Source organism: Oncorhynchus keta, chromosome 35 (assembly GCF_023373465.1).
Source record: "Oncorhynchus keta strain PuntledgeMale-10-30-2019 chromosome 35, Oket_V2, whole genome shotgun sequence".
NCBI lineage: Eukaryota > Metazoa > Chordata > Actinopteri > Salmoniformes > Salmonidae > Oncorhynchus > Oncorhynchus keta.
This window is the reverse complement of record NC_068455.1, coordinates 33117859-33129381: the sequence shown is the minus strand read 5'-3', so window position 1 is coordinate 33129381 and position 11523 is coordinate 33117859. Positions and strand designations below refer to the sequence as shown.

The following is an 11523-nucleotide window of genomic DNA, read 5'->3' as shown; positions in this document are numbered from 1 at the left end:
GAGAGCCAACAAAAGTTGATGCAAGCCTATGTATGTATGGCAGGTGAGGCTTTGGAATAAACCACCAAACAGAAGGATAAAGCAAGTAATCCACCTAGTGGTTAAAAGGGGTAATTATTCACCATTGCCGTTTCGTCCACATGTTTTTTCCAATTTGGAGAGGCTGCACAATTTCGCTATAATGATACCTTAAATTTGTATAGGCATACACGTCAAAAAGTTTATGAATTTGTACATTTCCAAAAATACACACTGCTGCTTCCTATTTATCATATGTGTTAACAGATTGTTAGCTTGATAAGTACCAACATGTTCTACTTCGACGACCGTGGAAAATCACCATCCAACATGGCTTGCTACATCCCAGGTAGAGCTAGCAATCTAATATAATCTATCCCGATTTTTCTTTAAATAAACTAGCTTGCCAAATTGCTATCCGTTGAGGATTTCATGGTCAGCAGTGGATTTGGTTTGTTCTTTTTTAGCGACAAATCTAAAAACTCACTTGTCAGTGTCATTTCAAGTAGCTATTTTGCTAACGTTAGCCTAAACAAATATCTACATGTAAACATGTCAATTCATCATGCATGCAGGTTATGCATAAAAATCGAGTGTCATTGCAAATCACTTACTGATAATGGAATGCAATTATAATGTATGTGGCCATCTCTTTAGTCAGGCAACTTTCAACAGTTGGACAGGTGGAGGTGGGCATCGAATACCAGCACCTGCACGATGAGAGTGGATACGTGGTAGAGGGTAGAGACCGCAGTGACTATGCCGTGAGTGTTATTGGTCATCTTCGCCTGCTGCAACTGTTCCCTGTGTCATTGCTGTTAATTACAATGGGATCTCAGTGAGCCTATGCAGCCTGTACAAGGTCAGAGACATCCAAGGTCTTTTGAACATGTGAACGATGATGTTCCAAAAGTTAGTTTATAGCAAAAAAGAATAGACTACTGTCCTCATCATGGATGGTACCCTGCAAGTGCCGGAGAACATTTTTATTATAAGTTTAGCCCAAAATATTTATAAATAACCCAAGATGGTTCATCTGTGCCGTTTTCAATGGGAGCAAATGAAGCAAAGTGGGCAGAGCCAAGCACGAGCTGGCGAGATCCTATTGGGTTATATCATAGTGGTGGACCAAATACATTTTGCCATTCATTGTAGCTCTGTAGAGTTTCTATTTTCTCGTGGCATTATTGATTACTCATTATTCTAATAAAGTCTTGATTTTAATCAACAAATACGAAAGTCAGTTCAAAAAATGTTAAGGGTACAAAACTGTGTACATATCTCGCTGAATCTTGTTTGGCTGGGGTAGGCCGTCATTATAAATAATAATTTGTTTTTAACTGACTTGCCTAGTTAAATAAAGGTTAACAAATTAAATAGGCTAAATCATTACATATCCCATCAAGTCAAGTGGGGGAGGCTGCCTGTTGACACAGTTCCAAGAACCATCAGAAATATTCCATCTAACTCTACGCCAATGACGACAGTGGATCTCAAAACTAAATTTGAGTCCGCGCTAAGTAGCAATGATATCCTTCGCCCCGTTGTTTACGACACGAGACATAGCTCGAACCAGTCATGACTATTTAACAAAACAAATCATTTGATGAAGTATTTATGAAGTTTGGCAATGAGGACAAAAACTAGCATAATTCAGCTAGTTTAGCCACGAAAAAACGGGGAAAACAAGCTCGGGACAGGATATAGCTGGGCGCACATGCGCACCAGGCTAATTCAGGACAAAAATTGTAGTTTTTATGCCCCGATATCAGGAGCTTGCGGCGAAAAATTAGATGAAACAATTCAGAGACTGAATCAAATTACAAATATTAAAGGAGAGCAAATCGATCGGTATAGAATCCCCAAATCAGCTGCAACTTAGTAAAACGACGCTTAAAACGATGTTTGAGTGAGCCTGAATCCAGAAAAGTAATGGTGAAGTTGCTTCCGGACACAGTAGACCACTCTCTAACTCAACTCAGTATTTTAGTTTGGGGAACAGAAAACTGTATTGAGGTCGGGGGTTTTCCTCGATGAGAAAATCATGCAGAATGTCAGCCCAGTTCCATCTCGCTCCATACTCTCCCACTATCGGCCACTGGGCTTCCTCTCCTCACCATATTTGGTAGGGAGTGGAACTTCCAACCGGATGCTTCAGATTTATACATCCGTTGAAACATCGGGCTCCTTGTTCTATCTGTGGTTTAGTTATGTCCTTGAAACATTTGGAACTCGTGTATTGAAATTCATGCATGTTCCAGGCACATGTTTGATTACACTAAATGCAATTTGAACTAAAGGTGAGTTTACAGTAAAGGTAGATTAATGAAATTAATTAACTCATAATTATGTTAAGGAATTACCCCAAAATCTGTAAAGGAAATACTGCAACTGAACTGGCTACAATAGGAACCCCTAATGTTCACAAATTACAGTTGGGTCACCTGCTACTGTCCTCCCTTCCACTGGAATACTTTTATGTTCAGCTAATAGCTGTTTTCTTTGCCCTTTCTGGCATCTGGTGGTCAAACCAAGAGTGTTAAAACAGTGTTCTCACTCACTCTCTAATATCAACTCTCCCAGCTCTTACCAAGAAAGCCCCCTTTCTTTCCATTTACTGTATCCAGCATCCTCAGCCACTGTGCACCAACTGACACCGGACGTCCATGGACTTTGACAAGTAGTTTAAATTTGTTCAGTCCACCCTGGCCTTGATTTCAACGTCCACAGATGGACTGGATTTATCATAGATGTATGTTTCACAAGTTTGGATATCACGGTACACGACAGTTAAAAAAAGTAGGTAAATGTTCAGTACAATACTGTACAGTAGAGCACACTAGAGTACAGTATAATTTACTCTACTTTATTACTTTACGACCAAACTTGTGAAACATATGGAGAATGACATTCATACCCATAATTATGCATTTCTGTGTACTACAGATCAGGGAGCCATGATGTAATTCCATTTCTGTAATTCTGTTACCGGGTGTAAATCCACTTCACTTACTGTAGTTCAATAACCAAAATAGATTATTTTCAAGATGAAGATGTATTGTGACACTCCATTCTTTCTGCCGACATCTTTAAATTCGGAGCAGATATTTTTGAGGGGAAACGTGGTCACATAAACTGAGGGAGATTTTACTGTAATTCTTTTACCAAGGTTTGCATCTGCACAGTTCTTCCACTTAATTGTGTTTTTGTAATTTTTTCAGTGGAAATTTTTAAACCTAGTCATTGTGCATAGAGTTTGTTAAACTTTTAAATAAATGTGTTTTGTTTGGCATACATTTTAAATAGACAAAACTGAGTCTCAATGTAATTCCGTTACCGTGGAATTGCCCTACTCTATCAAAGAAGCTATCTGTGTGTCTGAAGCACTCTGGGAAAACTATGTGACTGACTGCAAGTCACAGCATTTTGATTTCCCTGCTGCTTCCTGAGCAGTCTGGCATTTGTCTGACTGCAGAAGGAGTCGTGGGAAATCCTGCAGGCAACCCCCCCCCCATCCAACCCCCAACGCATACCCTGTCTGGGCACTCGCATGCAAACCAGCTGTTAAAGAGATGGTAGGGGGAATTGTTCTAACAATCAAATACATGCATCTCATTACTGGCTGGGACATGTTTGGAATAACATTGACAGTGGCTGCAAATATAACACTGACTGGACTGCTGTTATTAGTATTTGAGGGGTTGTAATCATGCTCAGGAAGACAGCATGTGTTTGGTAACACTAACTTAAAATAATCTCCCGGTTCCCTTTAAATTCAGAGAGGGTTGAGTGCATGTATTGGGAGGGGGGCAGTATTTAACCATTGTGTTTTGAGCAGAGGACAGGGGGAGGAGGGAAAAGGGTAATTTTAACTGAGAGCAAGTGCCCCAGAGAGTGAGAAATGGAAAGCGCAAGAGCATGTGTGTGAGAGTGGGAAGGATGGAGAGAGGGTGAGTGCGAGAGCAAGCGGGCAGGCGCTGTAAAATCCATTAACAGTGGCGCTCTGTGCATTTGTTAGATGTCTTGGCTGTCCGCCCAACTTGGTTCATTGTAATCAAGGCATGATCGCGGACTCTGCCGCTTCGGCTGCTGCTTCGCGTTTGGACCCAGCCCAGGTTTCAATGCTGACATGGAGAGACCTGTGAGTGTATTCTCTCTCTCTCTCTCGCTCTAGTTCTCGCATCTCTAGTTCTTTCTCTCCTTACTCTCGTTGTCTCCTGCTACAGGCTCGTCTCTACTTCCTCCCTGCTCTCTTCAGCTAGAGGTTGTAGCTGTAAGTAAATGCAGGGCTTCAGTCAGATGTGCTTGCTCTATTCTCCACCGTGGTCCTCCAGTAGATGCTGGGGTCGCTGGGTGGGTAGGGATTAAGGCGAAATGCTCTGCCAGCCTCAGTTCCGCAGGCCTCCCTGCCTGGGCATGGGTGCCATTAGCTGACAGTCCCACAGCCTGTGTGTGTATGTTTACGTGTGTGGGTCTGAGCCAGCTACCGTATGCTAAGGACCCACACCCTTCACAGGCGATCACAGTGAGAGGGACTCCGAGTGGGAGAAAAGAGGTACCTCGAACCCTGAAGGGTAAATCCACGTCCCCCTCACGTTTTCAACTTGTGGTGTCTCTCTCACTCACTTTGATACTTTAGCTGGCTATTCTCATGAGCTGCCACTTGCCTGCGTGAGAGCTGGTGGTGTTCTTTTCCCTCGCTGTCCTATTCCTGGTGTGTGATCATGGCCTGTTGTGTTTGGATACCCTGACAACTAGAAGCTCTAAAGCAGTTGGCACTTCCCATCGCCTCTCTGTGAGTCCCAATTTCTATCTCACTGTTTTCAAAAGCTTTAGATTGGATTTTATGCTCTCTTGTCCCGTTAAGCTGCAGTATGTCATTTTTTGGAGGCGGCCTGACCAAATTCACATCGCAATTTGATTTATAGATCTGTCATTCTCATTGAAAGCAAGTCTAAGAAGTGGTAGATCTGTTCTATGTGCACTATTTCTATGCTTCCGTTCTTAAGTTTAGTTTTTGCATATTGCACCTTTTTAAAGCTATTTTGCTAATGTTCCTATTGGGCTGTCTGTGAATCATTGCTATTGGCTATGCTGCACTGGAACTGATTTTAAAATTGTCAGTATGTCCATTAAAAAAATGTCCATTAAAAAATGAATGTGCCATATTCAACCTGCATTTTTTTTAGGTTCATGATGAATGTGAATGTTGGTCATTTTTAACATGGAGCTTCAAATAATACGATATTCTTTTCTTCAGTCAATTTTAAAAACAAGACGTCTGACCAACGCCCCTCCTCCAAAATCTCCTACCATCTGCGCTAGGAGTCTGGCAGCCATTATTTGCGGCCAGGGCAGTGACAGTGCAATGGCAGTGGAACGGCATGGAAGGATCCTGTACAAATGCTGTGTTGTGTAGGCTACGCTGTGACTCATTGTTCTGCACTGAGCGGAATGTCACATTGAGCAGCCAGGATTCTCTTTTGTCGTCACTGTGGCGACGGCGGGTAACTGGCAGGCAGGCAGCTTTGCAGTGAGTGCCACCTCCTGCCTTTCTCTGTCTTGCTGTCTGCAAGGTATGCAGTAGCCCCATTTTATAGGGGGAATTGTACAGCACAGGTTTGAAAGGTGTAAATGTTTGTTATGGGTTAGGGTTGTTGTCATACTGCCTCTGATGTCAAGTAAGTGTATGAGTAGATTTGATTAAGGCCTGGGTCTAGTTTTGTTTTGTTATGGCCACTTCACTTGTTGGTTGTATAATTTTTTTAGTCTCACCATTAGCATTATTTGCTGTATACAGTGCTCCTAATGATAAACTCATTACACAGATGACAGGGGAATGACAAAGTGGAATTGCATTTATTTCATGCTGACAGGTTGAATTGTAAGCATCCTTAATTGACAGCACACATGGTGCTTGTTTGAGTGTGTGCATGTGCCTTTGTGTATGTATTGTTGGAGCTCAAGGTTTAGTCACATCATGAGTGCTCGGCTTATATGAAAGGATCTAGTGAACGTTGAGAGTTTCATCTCACATTGCTGAGTACAGAGTGCAGAGCCAATGCGATCTGACATTTTGCTGTGAGAACTGTGAAGGGCTGTTGAGTGGTGTGGGCGTTCACTACGCCTGGAGAGGAAACCAGTGTTATTCGATGCTCCATCACTAGCTCTGCTCAGGGCATCCATTTGCCTTTTGAAAACGTGTTCCAAAGTCTTAAGTTTTACTCATCATACACAGGTGTCAGTTCAGCACAGACACCGCTGGAGTTACATCTAAAGGACCCACGTGGAATGACCATGCTGCAATCTTAACAGATAAAATAATCATAAGATGAGATCAAATCTGCTGTTTTGTACAGTTGGCCGTAAGCACGTCTGCTTTTTGTTTGCGGCTCCCAAATGTGTTTTTCTTCATTGAGTGTCGTGATCGTAGGCTACTTTTCTTTCCATCGTATCATATATACAGTCAGATAGTCTTGTCTGTATAGTGAAACAGAAAGAGTCCTGCATTACTTTACATGTACTCTGCTCCCTCTGGCCTGTCATACACGTGCCCTTTAGCCCACGCTGCAGCCATTTAAATTAACGCCATTAGAGACTGCTACAAGAATTCTTATGATCAGAAGGGGAAGAACCAAAGTTGAATCCGATTGTATTTTAGATTAGATTCCCCATCACTGGTTTGTGTGCCCTGGATACATTTAAAAAATGTGTTTGTCCACACACCAGCTGTTAGGCCTAGCTGCCTTCTGTAATGCAGGGGTCTCCAACATATTGCGAGGTTATTTTTTTTTTTAGCTTTAAAATAGGCACATTCTTGTCTTCTCCTCTACCCTGTGACACTTCAAGGTGCATTTTTCTATTGTAAGAGATGTGTTTTCTGGTAATGGTTAATAAACAGCAATGGGCATGACAGGCCCCATAACATTATATTTTGTATTTTCCAGAAATCTGTTTTCTCCGTTTTTCTTTTTCCGGAGTTGCAAGTTTTTTACTCTCAATATTACAATTATTCATAGAGAAACAACAAAAAATTCCATGTCAATGGACAAATCTTGATTTATGAGTCTAATTCCCCTAATTGCGAACCTCTCAAGAGAGGAATGTGTCGGTTTAGCAATGTTTCTGCAGTAAGGCTTACTGCTGCAAAACAATGTCCAAATGAATCATGAAATAGTTCTGTCTGGGAAGCCAACTTTGCAGTTTTATATTTAATTAAGAAGGGGAAAGACCATCTACCCACAAGATGCCGGGTATCATTAACATCGCTAATTGGCTACATACTGACTGATGATGGACAACTGTACGCACCAAACAGACAGAAGGGCAATATTGCTGGAAATTAATTGGCAGATATTGTGTTACGTTGGACTTTTTAAGCCAATAGTGGGACCAGGGGTGGGATAATGTCAATATGGCTTTGATTGGATAGTAGCTGGGTGCTTTATGTCTATGGACAGTTTGCGATGGAACACATGAAAAAATGAATAGGGGTGGCAGGTAGGCAACGCAAATATTCTGGGTAGCCATTTGATTAGGTGTTCAGGTGGCTTGGGGGTAGAAGCTGTTTAGAAGCCTCTTGGACTTAGACTTGGTGCTCCGGTACCGGTTTCCATATGGTAGCAGAGAGAACAGTCTTAAGTTTTTGGCCTGCTTTTGCTGCGAGTTCATCATTCTGAATGCCCATCAAGCATAGCATGTCCAGGATAATGGACTGTTTACTGTAGGGACTGTAGCCACTGACCAGTAGCACAAGATTCTACAGTTCTAATTAGATGAGTGTTGTGCGTCTCTCTCCTCTCCAGACCTCCAGTGACGTCATGCTGAAGAAGGAGCAGAAGGATGTGGAGCTGGATAAAAAGATTGAGGCTCTCCGCAGGAAGAATGAAGCCCTCATGAAGAGGTACCAGGTGAGTTGGTATTCTACTGTTCTTACTCTGAAAACAGAAGGACACCATTTTTAAAACTAGGAGGGATTGAGCTTGACAAAGACCTGGCGTCTTTCTGGAATGGTTTAATCATCATATCCCTAACAAAATGGCAAGTGGCATTGGAAACCTTAGATAATGTAAGTCTCTCTCTAACAACTAGTATGGAGTGAAGACTGCATTTGAACAAATATTTTAGGTCTTTTACAGGGTTTGCTGAGGACTAATATCAGGATCCTTTGGTTGTTCTGGGTTTCATGTTCTGTTTCATTCCATACAGGAGGTAGAGGAGGACAAAAAGAGAGCGGAGGAGGAAGGAATGGCACTGCAGAGTCCCAAGGGCAACACAGGGGACTTGACCATCACCATCAACAAGTCTACCACCGTGAGTGACCCGATCTCCCTACAGAGATGTACACAGAGATGCTTTTACCTGTCAGAACACTTCTGAAATATGAATAATCTTGCCAATAGAATGACCTGTCCATCTTGATGAAAGACCCACCTTGTCCATAAATATACACTGAGTGTACAAAACACATTGATCTTCCCATGACATGCAATGATCAGGTGAATCCAGGTGAAAGGTATGATCCCTTATTGATGTCACTTGTTAAATCCACTTCAATCTGTGTAGATGATGGGGAGGAGACAGGTTTAATAAGGATTCTGAGACATGGATTGTGTATGTGTGCCATTCAGTGGGTGAATGGGTAAGACAAAAGATTTAAGTGCCTTTGAACGGGGTGTGGTAGTAGGTGCCAGGCGCACGGGTTTGAGTGTGGCAAGAACTACAATGCATGTATCAACATTGGTCCACTGCTTCAAGACCATCCAGCCGACATGACAAAACTGTGGGAAGCATTGGAGTAAACAAGGTCCAGAATCCCTGTGGAACGCTTCCGACACCTTGTAGAGTCCGATGAATTAAGGCTGTTCTGAAGCCAAAAGGGGGTGCAACTCAATAATAGGAAGGTGTTCCTAATGTTTATTACACTCAGTGTATGTTTATCAGCAAGAGAGATGTATTATCCCAATTCAGTGATTTACACTGTCATGTTCACTTTGCTATTGAGCAGGAGGCTCGTGTTGTGATGACCAAACCAGGCACGGGTGGTTCTCCCACCCCAAAGGGGGTCCAGGAGCTTGGGGAGAGGGAGGCGGAGGGGAACCTGTTGGGCTCAGGACGGGGCAGGAGGAAGCAGCTACTGGTCACCATGGCTGGCAACACAAAGGTAAACAACATGACAGGTGTCTATGAGAGACGGTAGGGGAATTATTAAGTTGTGGTCAAATATTGCCATTGAACGATATGAAGGATGTTTAGGACCAGGAGTTCTTCCTGATCAAGTCATTTGGTCAGGAGAAACTCCTAACCCCATGTAAATGATCCATATTGATGTGACTGATGATCCCTGTTTGTTTGATCCCAGGGTAAGAGGGTGGTGAGTGAGAGGCTGGAGAGAAGACCAGGTCCAGGTCCCCCCGGTCTGCTGAATGTGAAGAGCCTTACAGAGGATGGCTTGCACCAGTACCTTGTGGAATCAGCAGGCAGAGGAAAACACCAGCACACTAACGCAGCAAAGAAGGACACGGGACCACAGGTCAGCAGTGCATACACACGTTGGGCCGAATCATAACTTGAGACGTTGTGGTATAAGTAAAAGTGCTGCTGCACACTCTAAACAGAGTCCTGGAGGAAACCAGCCTGCTTTTTATTAGAAAATATAGCAGTGACTATGTACTTTTTACACTATCAAGACATTGGCTAGTTTATATTGCCTCCACATCCTCCCCTGCTCTTTACCTTGTTGTTAATTAAGCCACCCTCTCCTCTCTCGTGTCTGTTCTCTCATACAATGCTGTCTTGTTTTACACAGTTGTCAGACATGTCAGCAGGCAACTCCCGTCCTGTGAAGAAGCACAGAGGCTGTTGGACAGGGGGAGGGCCCCAGGGGTGGTGATTGGTTAGGGGGCGGGACTGGGAACTGTTCTGTCACACTGGTCTGGCCTGGAGCTCGTCAGGCCTGCTGGGGTGTAGCTAGAAAATCAAATCAAATTGTATTGTTTACAGTGAAACGCTTACTTACAAGCCCTTAACCAACAATGCAGTTTTAAGTAAAAATATAAATTAAAATAAAAGTAACAAGTAATTAAAGAGCAGCAGTAAAATAACAATAGCGAGAATATATACAGGGGGTACCGGTACAGAGTCAATGTACGAGGGCACCAGTTAGTCGAGGTAACTGAGGTAATATGTACATGTAGGTAGAGTTATTAAAGTGACTATACATAGATAATAACAGAGAGTAGCAGCATTGTAAAAGAGGGAGGGGGGGCAATGCAAATGGTCTGGGTAGCCATTTGATTAGATGTTCAGGAGTCTTATGACTTGGGGGTAGAAGCTGTTTAGAAGCCTCTTGGACCTAGACTTGGCGCTCCGGTACCCCTTGCCGTGCGGTAGCAGAGAGAACACTCTATGACCAGGGTGGCTGGAGTAGCTAGTCACGTCTGAGAGCCCTCAGTTCACATACATGTGTTAAAACATGTAAATATCCCATTCGATGGTAAATGGCGTCTTTTTTCCACAGAGGTCTGATCTGGAGAGCCGTAGCAGAGCCCCTCAAGCAGTCCTGGTGGGATGTAGCTGCTGTATTCAGACAGAGCTGAGAGCGCTCAGCAGACATACAGCTTGTTAGTCCCTCTGTCTTTACAGTGGCCTGGCTGTTATGGCCATAATGAGACTGTAGGGAGAAGTATTTATCTAGCTGATCCAGGGCTTTCATTACGCTCACTCACACTGGTCTGGCCGTTGGGAATGACTGCAGTGAATAACTTGGAAAATGTGTGTGTATTTCCTCCAAGGTCTTTTTGTGTTTTTCTTTCTTTTGTTTAGCTTTTAGGAGCCATTGTTTAATCATAGCTTGCTTATTTCAAGGAAAATGTAAGGATAATTACGATGCTCTAACATCCTGCCTTGTAGTGCTGCCTTTAGCTTTACGACTTAATGAGTTATGATGCAGTGATATGGGTGTTTATAAATACTTATAGATGGAAGAGTTTTAATTAACTGCCTGATGCAGGTTGTTTCATAGAAGATGTGGGGACACTCACACACAGTACTGCTGGCTGCTGCCATACGGTTTCTGATTTAGACCCTTGGGCACACAGAGTCTCTGGAACAGCTGCTAGTGCTCCGGCTGTGGTCTGGCACTCACATCAACACACACGCACATTGGCCCAATCAACGCGCTGATACGCATCACAGACAGTTGATCCTCCAACACTAAAATGTGAAACTCAGTCTGACGGGCTCTGTGAACAGAGATCAGTGTTGCAGGAGGAGAGGATGGATGCACAACGTTGTAGCGTGGTGTGGGACAGGACAGACAGAGGCTCTAGAATGATCTAGAACCCTACCCTGCGTTTACAGGCTCCTGCTGCTACAGCCAGGTCCAGCAATTTAACGTGACACATTTACAGGGTGAACATGATGTTTCCTGGCTGTGTTTCTGGCCTGTATCTATCTGGTCAGACGCTCCTAGTCATGTCATGCTCACTGAATTAGCGTTTGAAC

At 43.3% G+C, this 11523-nt stretch overlaps 1 protein-coding gene across 5 annotated transcripts in view; it reads left to right on the top strand.

Annotated features, from left to right (window-relative positions):
• The first annotated feature begins 110 nt into the window (after positions 1 to 110).
• Positions 111 to 11523, top strand: part of LOC118368381 (coiled-coil domain-containing protein 9B-like) — a 28408-nt gene continuing 16995 nt past the window's right edge. Inside the window, exons 1-6 of one of the 5 annotated variants that reach the window (XM_035752430.2) lie at positions 111 to 367; positions 676 to 782; positions 7824 to 7928; positions 8227 to 8331; positions 9026 to 9181; positions 9380 to 9550. In XM_035752430.2, coding sequence (XP_035608323.1) covers positions 310 to 367; positions 676 to 782; positions 7824 to 7928; positions 8227 to 8331; positions 9026 to 9181; positions 9380 to 9550 — 702 coding nt within the window. In that variant the 5' untranslated portion in view covers positions 111 to 309. Of the gene's footprint in view, positions 368 to 675; positions 783 to 2285; positions 2319 to 3874; positions 4160 to 4637; positions 4814 to 7823; positions 7929 to 8226; positions 8332 to 9025; positions 9182 to 9379; positions 9551 to 11523 lie in introns of those variants that run through there. The other 4 variants (XM_035752434.2, XM_035752431.2, XM_035752432.2 and 1 more) reach the window with 4 other exon arrangements.